Genomic DNA, 11,971 nt, shown 5'->3' with positions numbered 1-11,971 from the left:
TCTGCAGCCAAACACACCGGCTCAGTGAGCAAGTCTACAACCTATATTGAAGTTGGCAAATTACTTTATTCAGGACATGGCCTTGCATTCAGCAGACAGAATACTTTCATTCTAGATCTGTTAGTGAAAAGCTGGTGCCACCTAGTGAGGAAATTGTCTATAAAAATTAATCTGTAGTGTTCATGTTTACAAAACTGCTGCTTTTATCTGTTTGTCTCTTCTAGTAAACCTATTACCAGTCAGTGCTCCATTTGAAAGGGGGTGCAAGCAGATTGATTTATGCTCATTTGCCTGTTCATACAAATGGCATTCTCATAAATACGAACCCTGACACCGCCACCATCAAATCGCCTCTTTCAGTTTTTTTTTGCCACTGCTCTGGCACTTGCTTCTACAGTTGCAAGAGTTCATTGTTACTTTCCATCTGACTGCTATTTATGCATGAAACTTGGCAACCAAGCAGCCACAGCCATTCGTGTTGCCCGTGTTCATACTGGATTGAGGTTTTCTGTCAAGGTCACCTTCATTCCCCTGTGCCCACACGTAAGCAAATTCTGCGCACATCATCTCAAGCTTTTTCTGCAGCCTCTGCGCCTATTTCTTTCACTGTGAATCCAACCTACTCTTCAACGCCCCCTTCTCCCACCTCCAGCAAACTCCGTCCTCCTGGCCTCCTACCCTCCCTCAATTCCTTCATCTCAAACTGCCGCTGCAACATCAGTTGCTTGGATCTTTCCACCCCTCTCGTCTTTACTCCAACCTCTCCCCATTGGAATGCACAGCCTTCCGCTCACTTTGCTCCAACCCCAAACTCACTATAAACCTGCCAATTAGAGGGGTGGGGGCACAGTGGTAGTATGGCGAACTGACCTCTCCGTTGCTGAGGCCAGACACCAACTCTCTGACACCACCTCCTACCGTCCACTCTATCATGATCCCACCACTGATCACCAAGCCACTATCTGTCACACTATCAACAACCTTATCACTTTGGGAGATCTCCTATCCACAGCCTCCAACCTGAGTTCCCCAACCCTGCACCGCCTATTTCCATCTCTTAACCAAAATCCATAAACCCGACTGCCCCAGTCATGTCTCTGTCTCTCTCCAAGCTCATTTCCTCCTACCTTGATTCCATTCTTTCCCCTTTTGGTCCAGGAACTCTCTACCTATATTCGTGACACAACCCATGCCCTTCACCTTTTTCCAAAACTTTCAATTCCCCGGCCCCCAACACCTCATCTTTACCATGGACCTACAGTCCATTTTACACCAGTATTCCCCACACAGAGGGCCTAAAAGCCCTCCACTTCCACTCCTATACGCCCAACCAGCCCCCTCCACTGACACACTCATCTGTTTGGCGGAACTGGTCCTCGCCCTCAATTTTTCCTTTGATTCATCCCACTTTCCACAAACCAAAGGGGTGGCCGTGGATACCCGCATGTGCCTGAACTATGCCTGCTTCTTTGTAGGATTCATGGAACAGTCCCTCTTCCACAACTACACCGCACCGGCACCATCCCTCACCTCTTTCTCTGTTATATTGATGACTGCATTGGTGCTGCCTTGTGCTCCTGTGAGGAGCTCGAGCAGTTCCTCAAACTTTGCCAACACATTACGACCTGCCCTCAAGGACACCTGAACCATTTCTGACAGCTCCCTCCCCTTCCGGGACCTCTCCATCTCCAGAAACCAACTCACCACTGACTCCCACAACTACCTTGACTACATCTTTGTGCCTCTCCCCTCCTCCACTCCAGGATATCCCACACATCCTCCTACTTCAGGGATCGTAGTTTCCCCTTCTCTAATTCAAGAGAACACAACAACAACAATAAGGATAGGGTCCCCTTAGTCCTCATGTACCACGCCACCAACCTCCTAAATCCAAAGCATCATCCGCCAACATTTCTGCCACCTACAATCGGACCCCATGACCAAAAGATTTTCTTCCCCACCTCTGTCCGCTTTCCACAGGTACCGTTCAATCCAAATTCCCTCATCAGCTCTACACTTTTCCCCACCAACTTTTCCACCACACCCAGTACCTTTCCCTGCAACCGCAAGAGGTGCAATGCCTGCCCTTACACCTCCCCTCTCTCCTCCGTCCAAGGTCCCAAACAATCCTTCCAGATCTGGCAGAGATTCACCTGCACTTCATCCAACCTGATCTTTTGTATCCGTTGCTCCTGATGTGGTCTCCTCTATATCAGGGAGTCCAAACACAGACTCGAGGACCGGTTCGCAGGGCATCTGCACTCTGCATGTGTCAACCGACCTGACCTTGCAGTTGCCATTCACTTTAATTCCCCCTTCCACTCCCTGGTGACATGACTATCTTGGCCTCCTCCACTGTTAGATTGAGGCCAGATGTAAACTGGAGGAACAACACCTGATATTTCACCTTGGGAGCTTTATAGCCCAATTGCCTCAATATTGACTTTAGCTTCAAAATCCCTCCACTGCCAGCCTTAATCCCATGACCAGCCCTCCTCCACCTCCCTGACCTAACCTAACCTGTCCATCTTCCTACTCGCCTATCCTCTTCACCCTTCCTTCCCAGTGACTAATCCCAATAACCCCCTACCTGCATCCACCTATCACCATCCCACCTACCCTTCCCCCAGCCCCACCCCTTCCCTCTATTTATTTACGTCTGGGCTCCTCTCCCCTTCCCCTTCCCCAGCCCTGACAAAGGGTTTCGGCCTGAAGTGTTGAGTCTCCTGCTCCTCGAATGCTGTCTGACCTGCTGTGCTTTTCTTGTTTCACATCTATTGACACTAGACTATGGAAATTAAATGTTTGCCACGAGACAACCCTCTGTTTTTCTCTCGTACGCTTCACCACCACCACCACCACCGCTTTCCCCCCCCCCCCAAACAAAAAAAACCATTTACTGTTCAAGACTGGCTTTTATTTTTCCTCTGGGTACTGGCAAGCCTTGGTATTTCTAGAATTTTTTTGTCTTTTAGTTTCTGGCATATATACAATCTTATTGAATATTCATGAACCAACAAGGCTGTTGACAGTGAAATCACTGGAACAGCAATTTTTTTATGTTGATTTAATTAAATTCTTCCCTATTGCATTGTTTGACCGGTTTCATCTGTTTCCTTGCTTTGTCTGAGGAATGCCGAGTTCTTGAAGCTTCTGTCATCAGGTGTCAGCATGGCTCAGTTGGTGATTATAAACGTGCCATCCTTGATCCCAAGTGTTCCCAAGCATAAACCAGGAGTATCCAATGCCCATTATCCCTCTGGGACTGCTGAGCTGTAATCATTTCCAGTCACCAACATTTTGGTTTAAGTCAAATCCAATAACTTGAAACAAATATATATAATTTGACACTTCACTGCAGCATTGAGGGAGTGCTGCACTGTTGAAGGTGAGATCCCTGCCTGGTCTCAAGTGGACACAGAAGATCCTATGTCACTGGAAGAAATGGGTAGTGTTCCCTGATGTTCTGTCCAATACTTATCCTTCAATCATTTAAAAAAAAACTGGTTATTATCTCCTTGCAATATTTTTGGGTGCAAATTTGTTGCTGTTGTTCCTATGATTCAACAGAAGCTGCATTTTGAAAAACAGGTAATTGAGTTGTGAAGTATTTGGGTGCATCCCGAAGTTGAAAGGCAATATGTAAATATAATTTTTTAAACATTTCCATGAGAACAAGCACGCCTGGGCACTTTTGAAAAACCTTGTGTGTTCTGTGAACTTAATGCATTCAGGCCCTTTTTAATGTCTTGGAAAAAATGTAAACGTTCCCATCTGCAATCAGAACATATTTAATTATGATTAAGGAGGCCAGGAACAGTGCTCTGGACATTTATGCGCAAAACTCCCTTCTAATGAGTGGTGTGCAGCCAAGACTTGGAACCTGTTCTGCTGATTCTCATCTTAAACTTGAACACTTCAATTGTTGTGATCACACCATCATAAATGTACTGTAAAACATAACAACTGTTCATTTAGAGCAGCTTTTTCCAACTGACCAGCCACAATAGTTTCAGACTACTGTATTTCTAATTACACGCTGTATCAAAGGGTTGAACATATCATAGAGGTTTGCGTCCTCTGCCTACAGACTAAATTGATACCCACACATTAAGTAGCCTGTTAGAATTAAGTAAGATTCTTTGATCTGCTTGTTGGCAGCTTTTTCTCCCTCTACTTGGAATACCACGGAACGCAGCTACTAATCTTTGCATAGCGAGGACAAAATCTGTTCAATGATTTATTGATTGATTGATTTTGTTTTGGGCAACCAGGGTTTTTGCCTGAAACTCTTTAATGGAATGTGTTGTGAACACTTATCTATAATCTATATTTTTAAATATCGTGTCAAATTGTAGAACTTTATCAAACGTTGATCACATTGAATGTTTGCAGTAAGCCTCCAAGGAACTGTAAGCTTCCAAGGGAATTTGACTGTATAGGACTGATGCGTCAACTATTTAAGATGGCAAAGAAAGTTCCTGTTAGGACTCAGATTTGTAAAATCTCCAGCAGCGCTTTTTTTTGTTTCGAGGCTGCAGGAAGTTGGCGCACTTTATCGTAAACGTGCCATTATTGACCCAGAGTGTTCCTGATTTGATGCCTGGGCCCCCTCAGGGACTGTTGCTGAGCTATAATCATTCCATATTATTGGTTTGGCTTTCCTGCTCTGCACCTGAAGGGCTTTTTCTTGGTGGAGAATGTCTCGGTGATTGTGTGGAACAATTCCGACTTAGTTCTGCACTGAGTGATTCCACTGCCAAATTCAGCTGATGACCAAGACTTGTACTGGGAGAGGTAGGGAAAGAAATGATCACCTGATGCCATAAAAACAATCACGGTTTCATCAGATTTGAAGGAGTGCCTTGGCGTTATGCCGCAACTTGGCTAATTTTGAAGTACTCGTGTTAGAATTTTTTATTTTTCAATATAAAATGTGAAGTGTATAGTGAGTGGCGGCATGCGTGTCGGCAGGAGTCTTAATTATGTATCAATGGCTCAGTTTGTCACTATGATGAATTTGCTGTTCCCTCTTCGAGCCCAGTTTGGACCTATCTTCTGGCCAGACTCTCTCAATGGCCATGGTTGTTGTGTGCTGTTTGAAAACTGTGCCATGAGTGGTGACCTGAATATATGTATATGGATTTTTAAAAAAAATAACTGAAATCTGCATTGTTGCAGTGTGCAATACACATGGGACTTTGCACAAAAAATGTACTTTATTTGTTACAGCAGCTAAGCTGCATTGCTTTAAGCACAAAATGTACTGTTGCCGCCTCCTTGTGTAACTTATATATATGTAATTAAAAGGCAACAGACAATGTTTATTAAAGTGTAAATTGCATTTTAAAGTCGGATAATGTTGAATTGCCTCTTATTTTTCTTAAAAAAAAAACTGTTCCAAATGAATGCGATAGGTTTACACAGTGATTTTGTTGCACACACTTTTTCAGAAGACACAAAATTCATATTGTTAACTGCCAGTTTGTCCGTGGTCTTGGTCTTGATTTTATTTTTCAGTTTATTATAATATGCTGCATTTATTCAATGCCTTTCTAACGTATTAAAACATCTAGGAATTTGAGCGCACAATCTGAAGTCCCATCTGCCCTCTTGGATGAGTGTGAGAGAGAGACCAGCACCATTTCAAAAATGAGCAGGGACCTCTACCCGGTTTTCTCATTGATGCACCTTGACCAATACCGCTACAGTAAACGTAGTTATCTGCTCATTACCTTGCTGTTTGAGGGAGCTTGCTGTGTCTAAATTGACTGCTGCATCTCCTACTTCACAGCATTCAAAAATATCTCATTAGCTGTAAAGGACTTTCTGATGGGCTAGAGTTATAGAATGTTATGGATATGCTATTTGCTCCTTTACTTGAGGACCTTGACCTTCATGAATTTATTACATAATGTGAGTGGGGTAGAGGACCTCCCCAATTGACATGCACAAATCCCTTGCCATTCCAATCCACATTTTTCCTTCCCTCTGATGGATTAATTTCCATTAGTGTTCAGTCCAGTAACTGGGATGAGCAGAAAATGTGATCAATCGGTTGCTTGACCACAAGTTATAGCATATTATCTTTACGCCAAAGTGATCTGTTGCTGAGAAACTGGCATTTTCTTCATCTCAGTGCTTTCTTATGCAGAATGGAGAAATGGCAATGATGTGTTGGAGTTTTACAGATGTATCACAAAAATTACTTGTCTCTGATATAAGCATTCTATCTTTATAGGTATCCTTTCCCTTTTAGGGAAGATTGAAGGGTGCACAACCAGTATTAAAGATGCCAAAATGCTTTGACTTGTGCAGTAGCTGGCCACTATCATTTTGAAAGCTTAGCAAACTGCATTGCTTTAGTTCAAAGGATTGTCTTGTATACTGAAAATCTTGTTTTCTCCATAGAGAGCTGTGATATATTTGTGGAGTAAAGGAGCAGAAAAGGGAAGCCATTCAGCCCATCATGCTTTTGCTAGCTCTTCTGACAGCTGTTGTTGATTCTATACATCACCCATTGCCTTGCAAATCATTCCTCTTCCAAGAAGTTTTTCAATTCACTTTTGATAGTTTATTGTATCTGGTTCCATTGTCCTTTTTCAGACTTACTTGTGTAAATGTTTACTTTCCCATATTGATTCTGACTATTAAACACAAAACAGGTAGGAGGATAAGGCCATTTTGCCTTTAGACCCTGCTCCACCATTCAAAATGATTGTGGTGGATCATCCAGTTCAGTCCCTGTTCCTGTTTTGTCCCTATTCCCTTTGACCCCTCTTAGCCCTGAGAACTATATCTAACTCATTGAAAACATCCCTGCTCATTGCGAATATTCTGTTTGTTTTTCCTGTCTAGTCCTGTTAAAAGTTTATAGGTTTGTATGAGATTTTCCCCCTTCATTATTCTAGACTTCAGTGAGTACAGTCTTAACTGATCTCGTCACTTAATACTTCGGTCATACCATCCCAGGAATCAGTATAGTAAACCTCTGTTGCACTCCTTCCATAGCCAGAACACCCATCCTCTGGTAAGGAGACCAAAACTGTGCTAAATTGTTGCAAGTCATTCTCTACCATATCCTGCACCTTATGATCTCTTAAATATTCCCTCATTGACGTTTGATCTACTTGGCCTACTGCATTCCCATGGACCAGGTCCAACAATGCATCTTGTTGGACTGTGTACAGGTATGTGGTGAAGGAAACTCTCCTGAACACAATCTAGGTACACCCTTGCCTGTCACTGTCCCTTTATGCTACCAGTATCTCAGTCTCTATTTGCAAAATGAAGACCACCCCATTATTACTTTATAATGTTTGTTATGGACCAGACCAGATCCCTTCAAAAATATTTTTAGAATGTAGCCTACACTCTAACTTTACCTGATTTTTACCTCCAAAATAAGAAAATGTGGTCCAGATGCAATTTGACTTGTCAAACTACTCAACGTTAAGCAAAATACAATTTTTTTTCAAACCCTATAGTTAAATGTACAAAAAAGAAAGAAGACCTTGGAAATAACTTGACTCTCAGAAACATTAAACAAATAATAGATACAGTAACTCTTACTAATCAACTGTTCTAATATAGTAACATCCCATAAACACATCTTTGGCAAAATGCAGCCTCTAAAGAGAACTCCCACTTTTTGGCTGCAATCTAGAGAGGAGGGGGGAAATGGTTTCTACTTCTTCAAGCCCACAACAGCAACTGCTGCTTAAAAACTTAAAAATCCCTGGTTCTGTGAGAGCTTCACCACAGTCCCTCAGGCTGCTTTGATCCTTCCAACTTTTTTTTTTAAAACCCCTAAGGTCTCACAAGTTGTTTATTTTCTCAATGCTCTTCACCTGTTTCACCAAATCTCTCCAAAAGAAACAAGGACAAAACATACCTCTTAAAGCCACAGCATTGTCACAGTTGTCATTTCTCTGTAATTTGCCTGAAGTCGCTAATAGCAAACAGTTTTCCAAAATATTCCAGGTGTGGTCTTGCCCATCACTCTCCCCTACACATCTAGTATCCCAGTCTAAACTTCTGTAATTGAAGTTCCCCCTGCCCCCATCATAACTATATAATTATGCCATTTTTCTGTAATTTCCCTGAATTTGTTTATAGTGAATGGTTTTTCAAAAAGTTATAATAGCCTTTTTTTTACTTTTACAGCCTTGCTAAGCGAATAAAAGCTCCACAGACCATTGAAGGTGGAATTTTTATTTTTGCTCTTCCTCCCTCCCTCCCTCCAGTTTTTGCCAATTAACTTTGCTAAGCATAGTTCAGAAAAGACCAGTTGTTCTGAGGCAGTGCACAAGGTCAGTATAGACCAAACGCAGACTTTCTGGTGAAAAAACAGTAATGTAGTACCTTTTTAGTACAGTGACATATCTTGAGGCACTACATAGGAACATGATTAGGTGAAATATGGCATTGAATCATCTAGTACCTATAAAGACAGGAGGAGAGATTTTAAGCAGAAAAGGAGGACAGAAGCAGTGTGGTGGAGAGGTTTAGGAAGGGAGTTCCAGAGCTACATAGATGAAGGCATACTGCTAATACTGGAACAAAATTAGGGATGCGTTGGAGGGGTACAGAGATTTTGGAGCATTGCAGGGCTACAGGAGGAATTGAAAGATGAGGATGAGAATTTTTTACAATACAGTTGGAGGCCAGTGGTCTTATGGTGCAGTGGTAGTGTCCTTACCTTTGAGCCAAAAATCTCCAAGTTCAAGTCCCACCGGTCCCAGATGTGTAATATAGCCTGTCCAAAGAGGTTGGTTAAAATACATATAGTTACAGGTGAGAGGATAATTAGGTGTCCCTGAGATTGCATTTTTAAGTCATAAATGCAGTCTTTATTTTTATGTATAACTATAAAACCAAAATACTATAGTATAGTTAAATAGCAAAGAGCACAGTAAGTTGAGAAGTGGAGTTAGTTGGATCACAGGAACTTCTCAAACAACCAAACTAAACAGATGTGAAGGTGAAGCAGTATGGTGCCATCGCTAGAGGAAGAGGGAAATTACAGTGTCAGAAGAACTCTGAAGATTCATCTAGCTTAGCTTACCTTCCCTCCATGGATGCTGCCTGAGCTGCTGCAAGTTCCAGCATTTTTTTTGTTTTCAGGAAATTACAGTGTGACTTGTTTACATAGGATGTTTTCATTTCAAATGAGGATATGGAGATTATTAATGGAAATGATGATAATTATGACAACAAAGTGAGGTTTAATGGGCAAAATGTGGGGGGATGCAATGTTTCACTCAGTTATTCATATGTCATAGCTCCAAATCTTCCATACACTATATTAATGGATTCAATGGAAACCTTGCAGAACAGCCACAATAAAGGTCATTGTGACATTGGAGACATGTGTTAGTACATGTGAATTCCTACTGGCACGTGTTACAAAGCCTGAAGAAATGTGCAGTTGTTCCAGTTAGAATTTTGTTAAAAGCAAGCTGGGGGTTTCTTAAACGGCGCAGGATCAGTATTTGGGACAGGGTGAGGCTTAACTTTATTAATACAAAGTCCACAAAAGAGAGAAAGATTAATTGGTTTTAAAAAATTGCTAATGCATAAACACTAGATTGATCCTGAGTATGGAAGGACCCTTTTCTGAGGAGAGTTTGAGTAAGTTGGGCCTATACTTATTGGAGTTTAGAAAAATGAGGAAATGATCATATTGAAACATACAAGCTCCAGGAGGAGTTGACAGGATAGATGTTGAAAGGTTGTTCCCCCCCCTTGTGGGAGAGTCCAGGATTTGAGACAGAGATGAGGAATAATTTCTTCTCTTGAAAGATAGTTTCATCTGTGGAACCCCTTATCGCAGAAGACTGTAGAGGATAGGTTGTTGAGTATCTTCAAGTATGAGGTGGACACTTTTTTAATTGGTACGGCAATCAAGCTTCATGTGGAAAGGTCAGGAAAGAGGACTTGATGTTTTCAGAACATGTGATCTTACTGGGAGGAGCAGACTCAATTGGCTGAATAGCCTACTTCTGCTCCCAGCAACTTTGAGTGAACTGTAATACTCCAGTATTTTAGGTTTTATTTCTGAATTTTGTGGTCTCTTAGCTTCAGACCAGGATTGGGAGTAGAGAATTAAAATATTCCATGTGACCAGATGCTCAGGGTCATACTTAAGGAATGAACGGTTATGCTCAATGAAGTGATATGCCCCATTCTGAGTTTGATCTTCCTAATGCAGAGGGAGCCACAGGGTTAACAGATAATTATCTGTAACCATGGGCAGAGGTGCATGTTGTACAAGGGACACTGGATGATGTTGCAGTGCTGCTCCTCACTACGCATAAACAAAATTAGAATGAAAGAGAGACAGGGAAAACACAAGTACAGCTTTGCAGAGCCCTGGTGTAGCTGCGTGAATTTTAGAAACACGCAGAGAAATGCTTGAAGTAGGCCAATTAGCATTCGAGCAGTAGAATTCATGAGTGTTTTCTCACTGGGCATAAAGTGAGGACCACAGGTAGGGAGGACAGGCAGAAATCTTCCCCCTTGATGAAAGGATCAATGACCAGGAGGCTTGGATTTAAGATAAAAGAGGCAGGAAGTTTAGAGGGGATGTGAGGGAAATCTCTCTCATTCAGAGGATGGTGGAAATCTGGAATTCACTGCCTGTAAGGGCGGTACAGGCACAAACTTCTGTTAACATTTAAAAAGCATTTAGATGTGCACTTGTAATACCAAGGCATATAAGGCTATAGGCCAAGTACTGGAAAATGGGATTAGAATAGTTAGGTGGTTCCTTTTGACTGGTGCAGATGCAAAGGGCCAAAGGGTCTTTTTCTGTGCTGTCAATCTCCTTGACAATAAAAAGATTCAAGCCTGTTTCTTCTCCTCTGTATTAGAGTATTTAACCTTTATATGCAATAAAGTGTTTATAAGCAAGCCCAAGTCTGAAGACAGTTTATGATCTTGCCTTCTCAGTCCCTCATGAACCACAACTCCAATTTATGAGTTCAAAAACCACATAACAAAACTGCCCTAATATAAAAATTGCTGCAAACATATTGAGCAGGTCATGCAAGACAGAGTAACATAACCGAACATTCCAGATCTTAGGTGACCCTTCACCAGCACTGACATTGAGGGGATACTGTCTCTTTAACTGCAGGAGAGCCGGGCAATGGGTGGGGAAATGGCTGTCACTCAATCTAGCCAGCCAATTGACATGGTATTAATAAAGATGACAGGCCTTTGTACCAATAAAACTGTGGCATATGGGCGGGGAAACTGTCCATCCATGTCCTAACCAATCGGCGTGCGGAAGAGGGGTGTGGTCCAGCGAACCGGCAGCCAATCTAGGGAGGGTAGAGGCGGGTCTTCCTCGGAGCGTGATCCCGCCCACCGCCCTGGAGTGATCGTTATTTTGAAATAAAGGGTGGGTGGTGTTCTGCCACCATGTAAATAGTTCCTAAGGGTAAATGGAGAAAAACATCGGAAGGTAAAGTCTTAGCGAGAGAGAAAGGGACTAACTTATAAAATCACGTCGGGAAGCATTATTATCAATGGTTGGAATTGTATTTTTCGACGTATTTTCCAAGGCAGGGGGGCGCCCAATGATACTGAGGGAATGTGAAGAGGCACGGCAGCCATTTTGTTTTTTCCTCGCTGTCGGCGCGCGTGAGGCCTGGTGGCGTTGGTTAAAGTAGTTAGAGTAATAAGTTAGCGAGTTAATTCTACCCCCCCGCCCAACCTCACAGGCCGAGTAACCCAGAGGGGGAGAGAGAGGGGACAGCGGGGATTTGATCCCGGCTCCCGCCATGACTCAGTTCCTGCCGCCGAACCTGCTGGCGCTGTTCGCGCCGCGGGACCCGGTGCCATACCTGCCGCCGCTCGAGAAGCTGCCGCATGAGAAACACCACAACCAGCCGTACTCCGGCATCGCCGGCTTCGTCCGGGAGTTCGAGGTCAGCGTCGCGGCTGTGGGGGAGGGAATAAACCT

The 11,971-nt window shown here is 42.8% G+C and overlaps 1 protein-coding gene and 1 long non-coding RNA gene across 3 annotated transcripts in view; one reads left to right on the top strand and one right to left on the bottom strand.

Annotated features, from left to right (window-relative positions):
* LOC125487176 overlaps positions 1 to 11,525 on the bottom strand; it is a 30,241-nt gene extending 18,716 nt beyond the window's left edge. For both annotated transcript variants that reach the window (XR_007265697.1, XR_007265698.1), the window contains exons 1-2: positions 9,068 to 11,525; positions 8,702 to 8,758 (exon numbers count right to left, since the gene is read on the bottom strand). This is a non-coding gene — a long non-coding RNA (uncharacterized LOC125487176). The remainder of the gene's footprint in view (positions 1 to 8,701; positions 8,759 to 9,067) is intronic.
* A 264-nt stretch (positions 11,526 to 11,789) lies between these two features.
* Positions 11,790 to 11,971, top strand: part of snrnp70 (small nuclear ribonucleoprotein 70 (U1)) — a 26,737-nt gene continuing 26,555 nt past the window's right edge. Inside the window, exon 1 of the mRNA XM_020512593.2 lies at positions 11,790 to 11,936. Within this exon, the coding sequence (XP_020368182.1) occupies positions 11,790 to 11,936 (147 nt within the window). The remainder of the gene's footprint in view (positions 11,937 to 11,971) is intronic.

This window comes from Rhincodon typus, chromosome 37 (assembly GCF_021869965.1).
Source record: "Rhincodon typus isolate 14 chromosome 37, sRhiTyp1.1, whole genome shotgun sequence".
In the NCBI taxonomy this organism is placed as follows: Eukaryota; Metazoa; Chordata; class Chondrichthyes; order Orectolobiformes; family Rhincodontidae; genus Rhincodon; species Rhincodon typus.
This window is presented reverse-complemented; position numbering and strand designations above follow the sequence as displayed.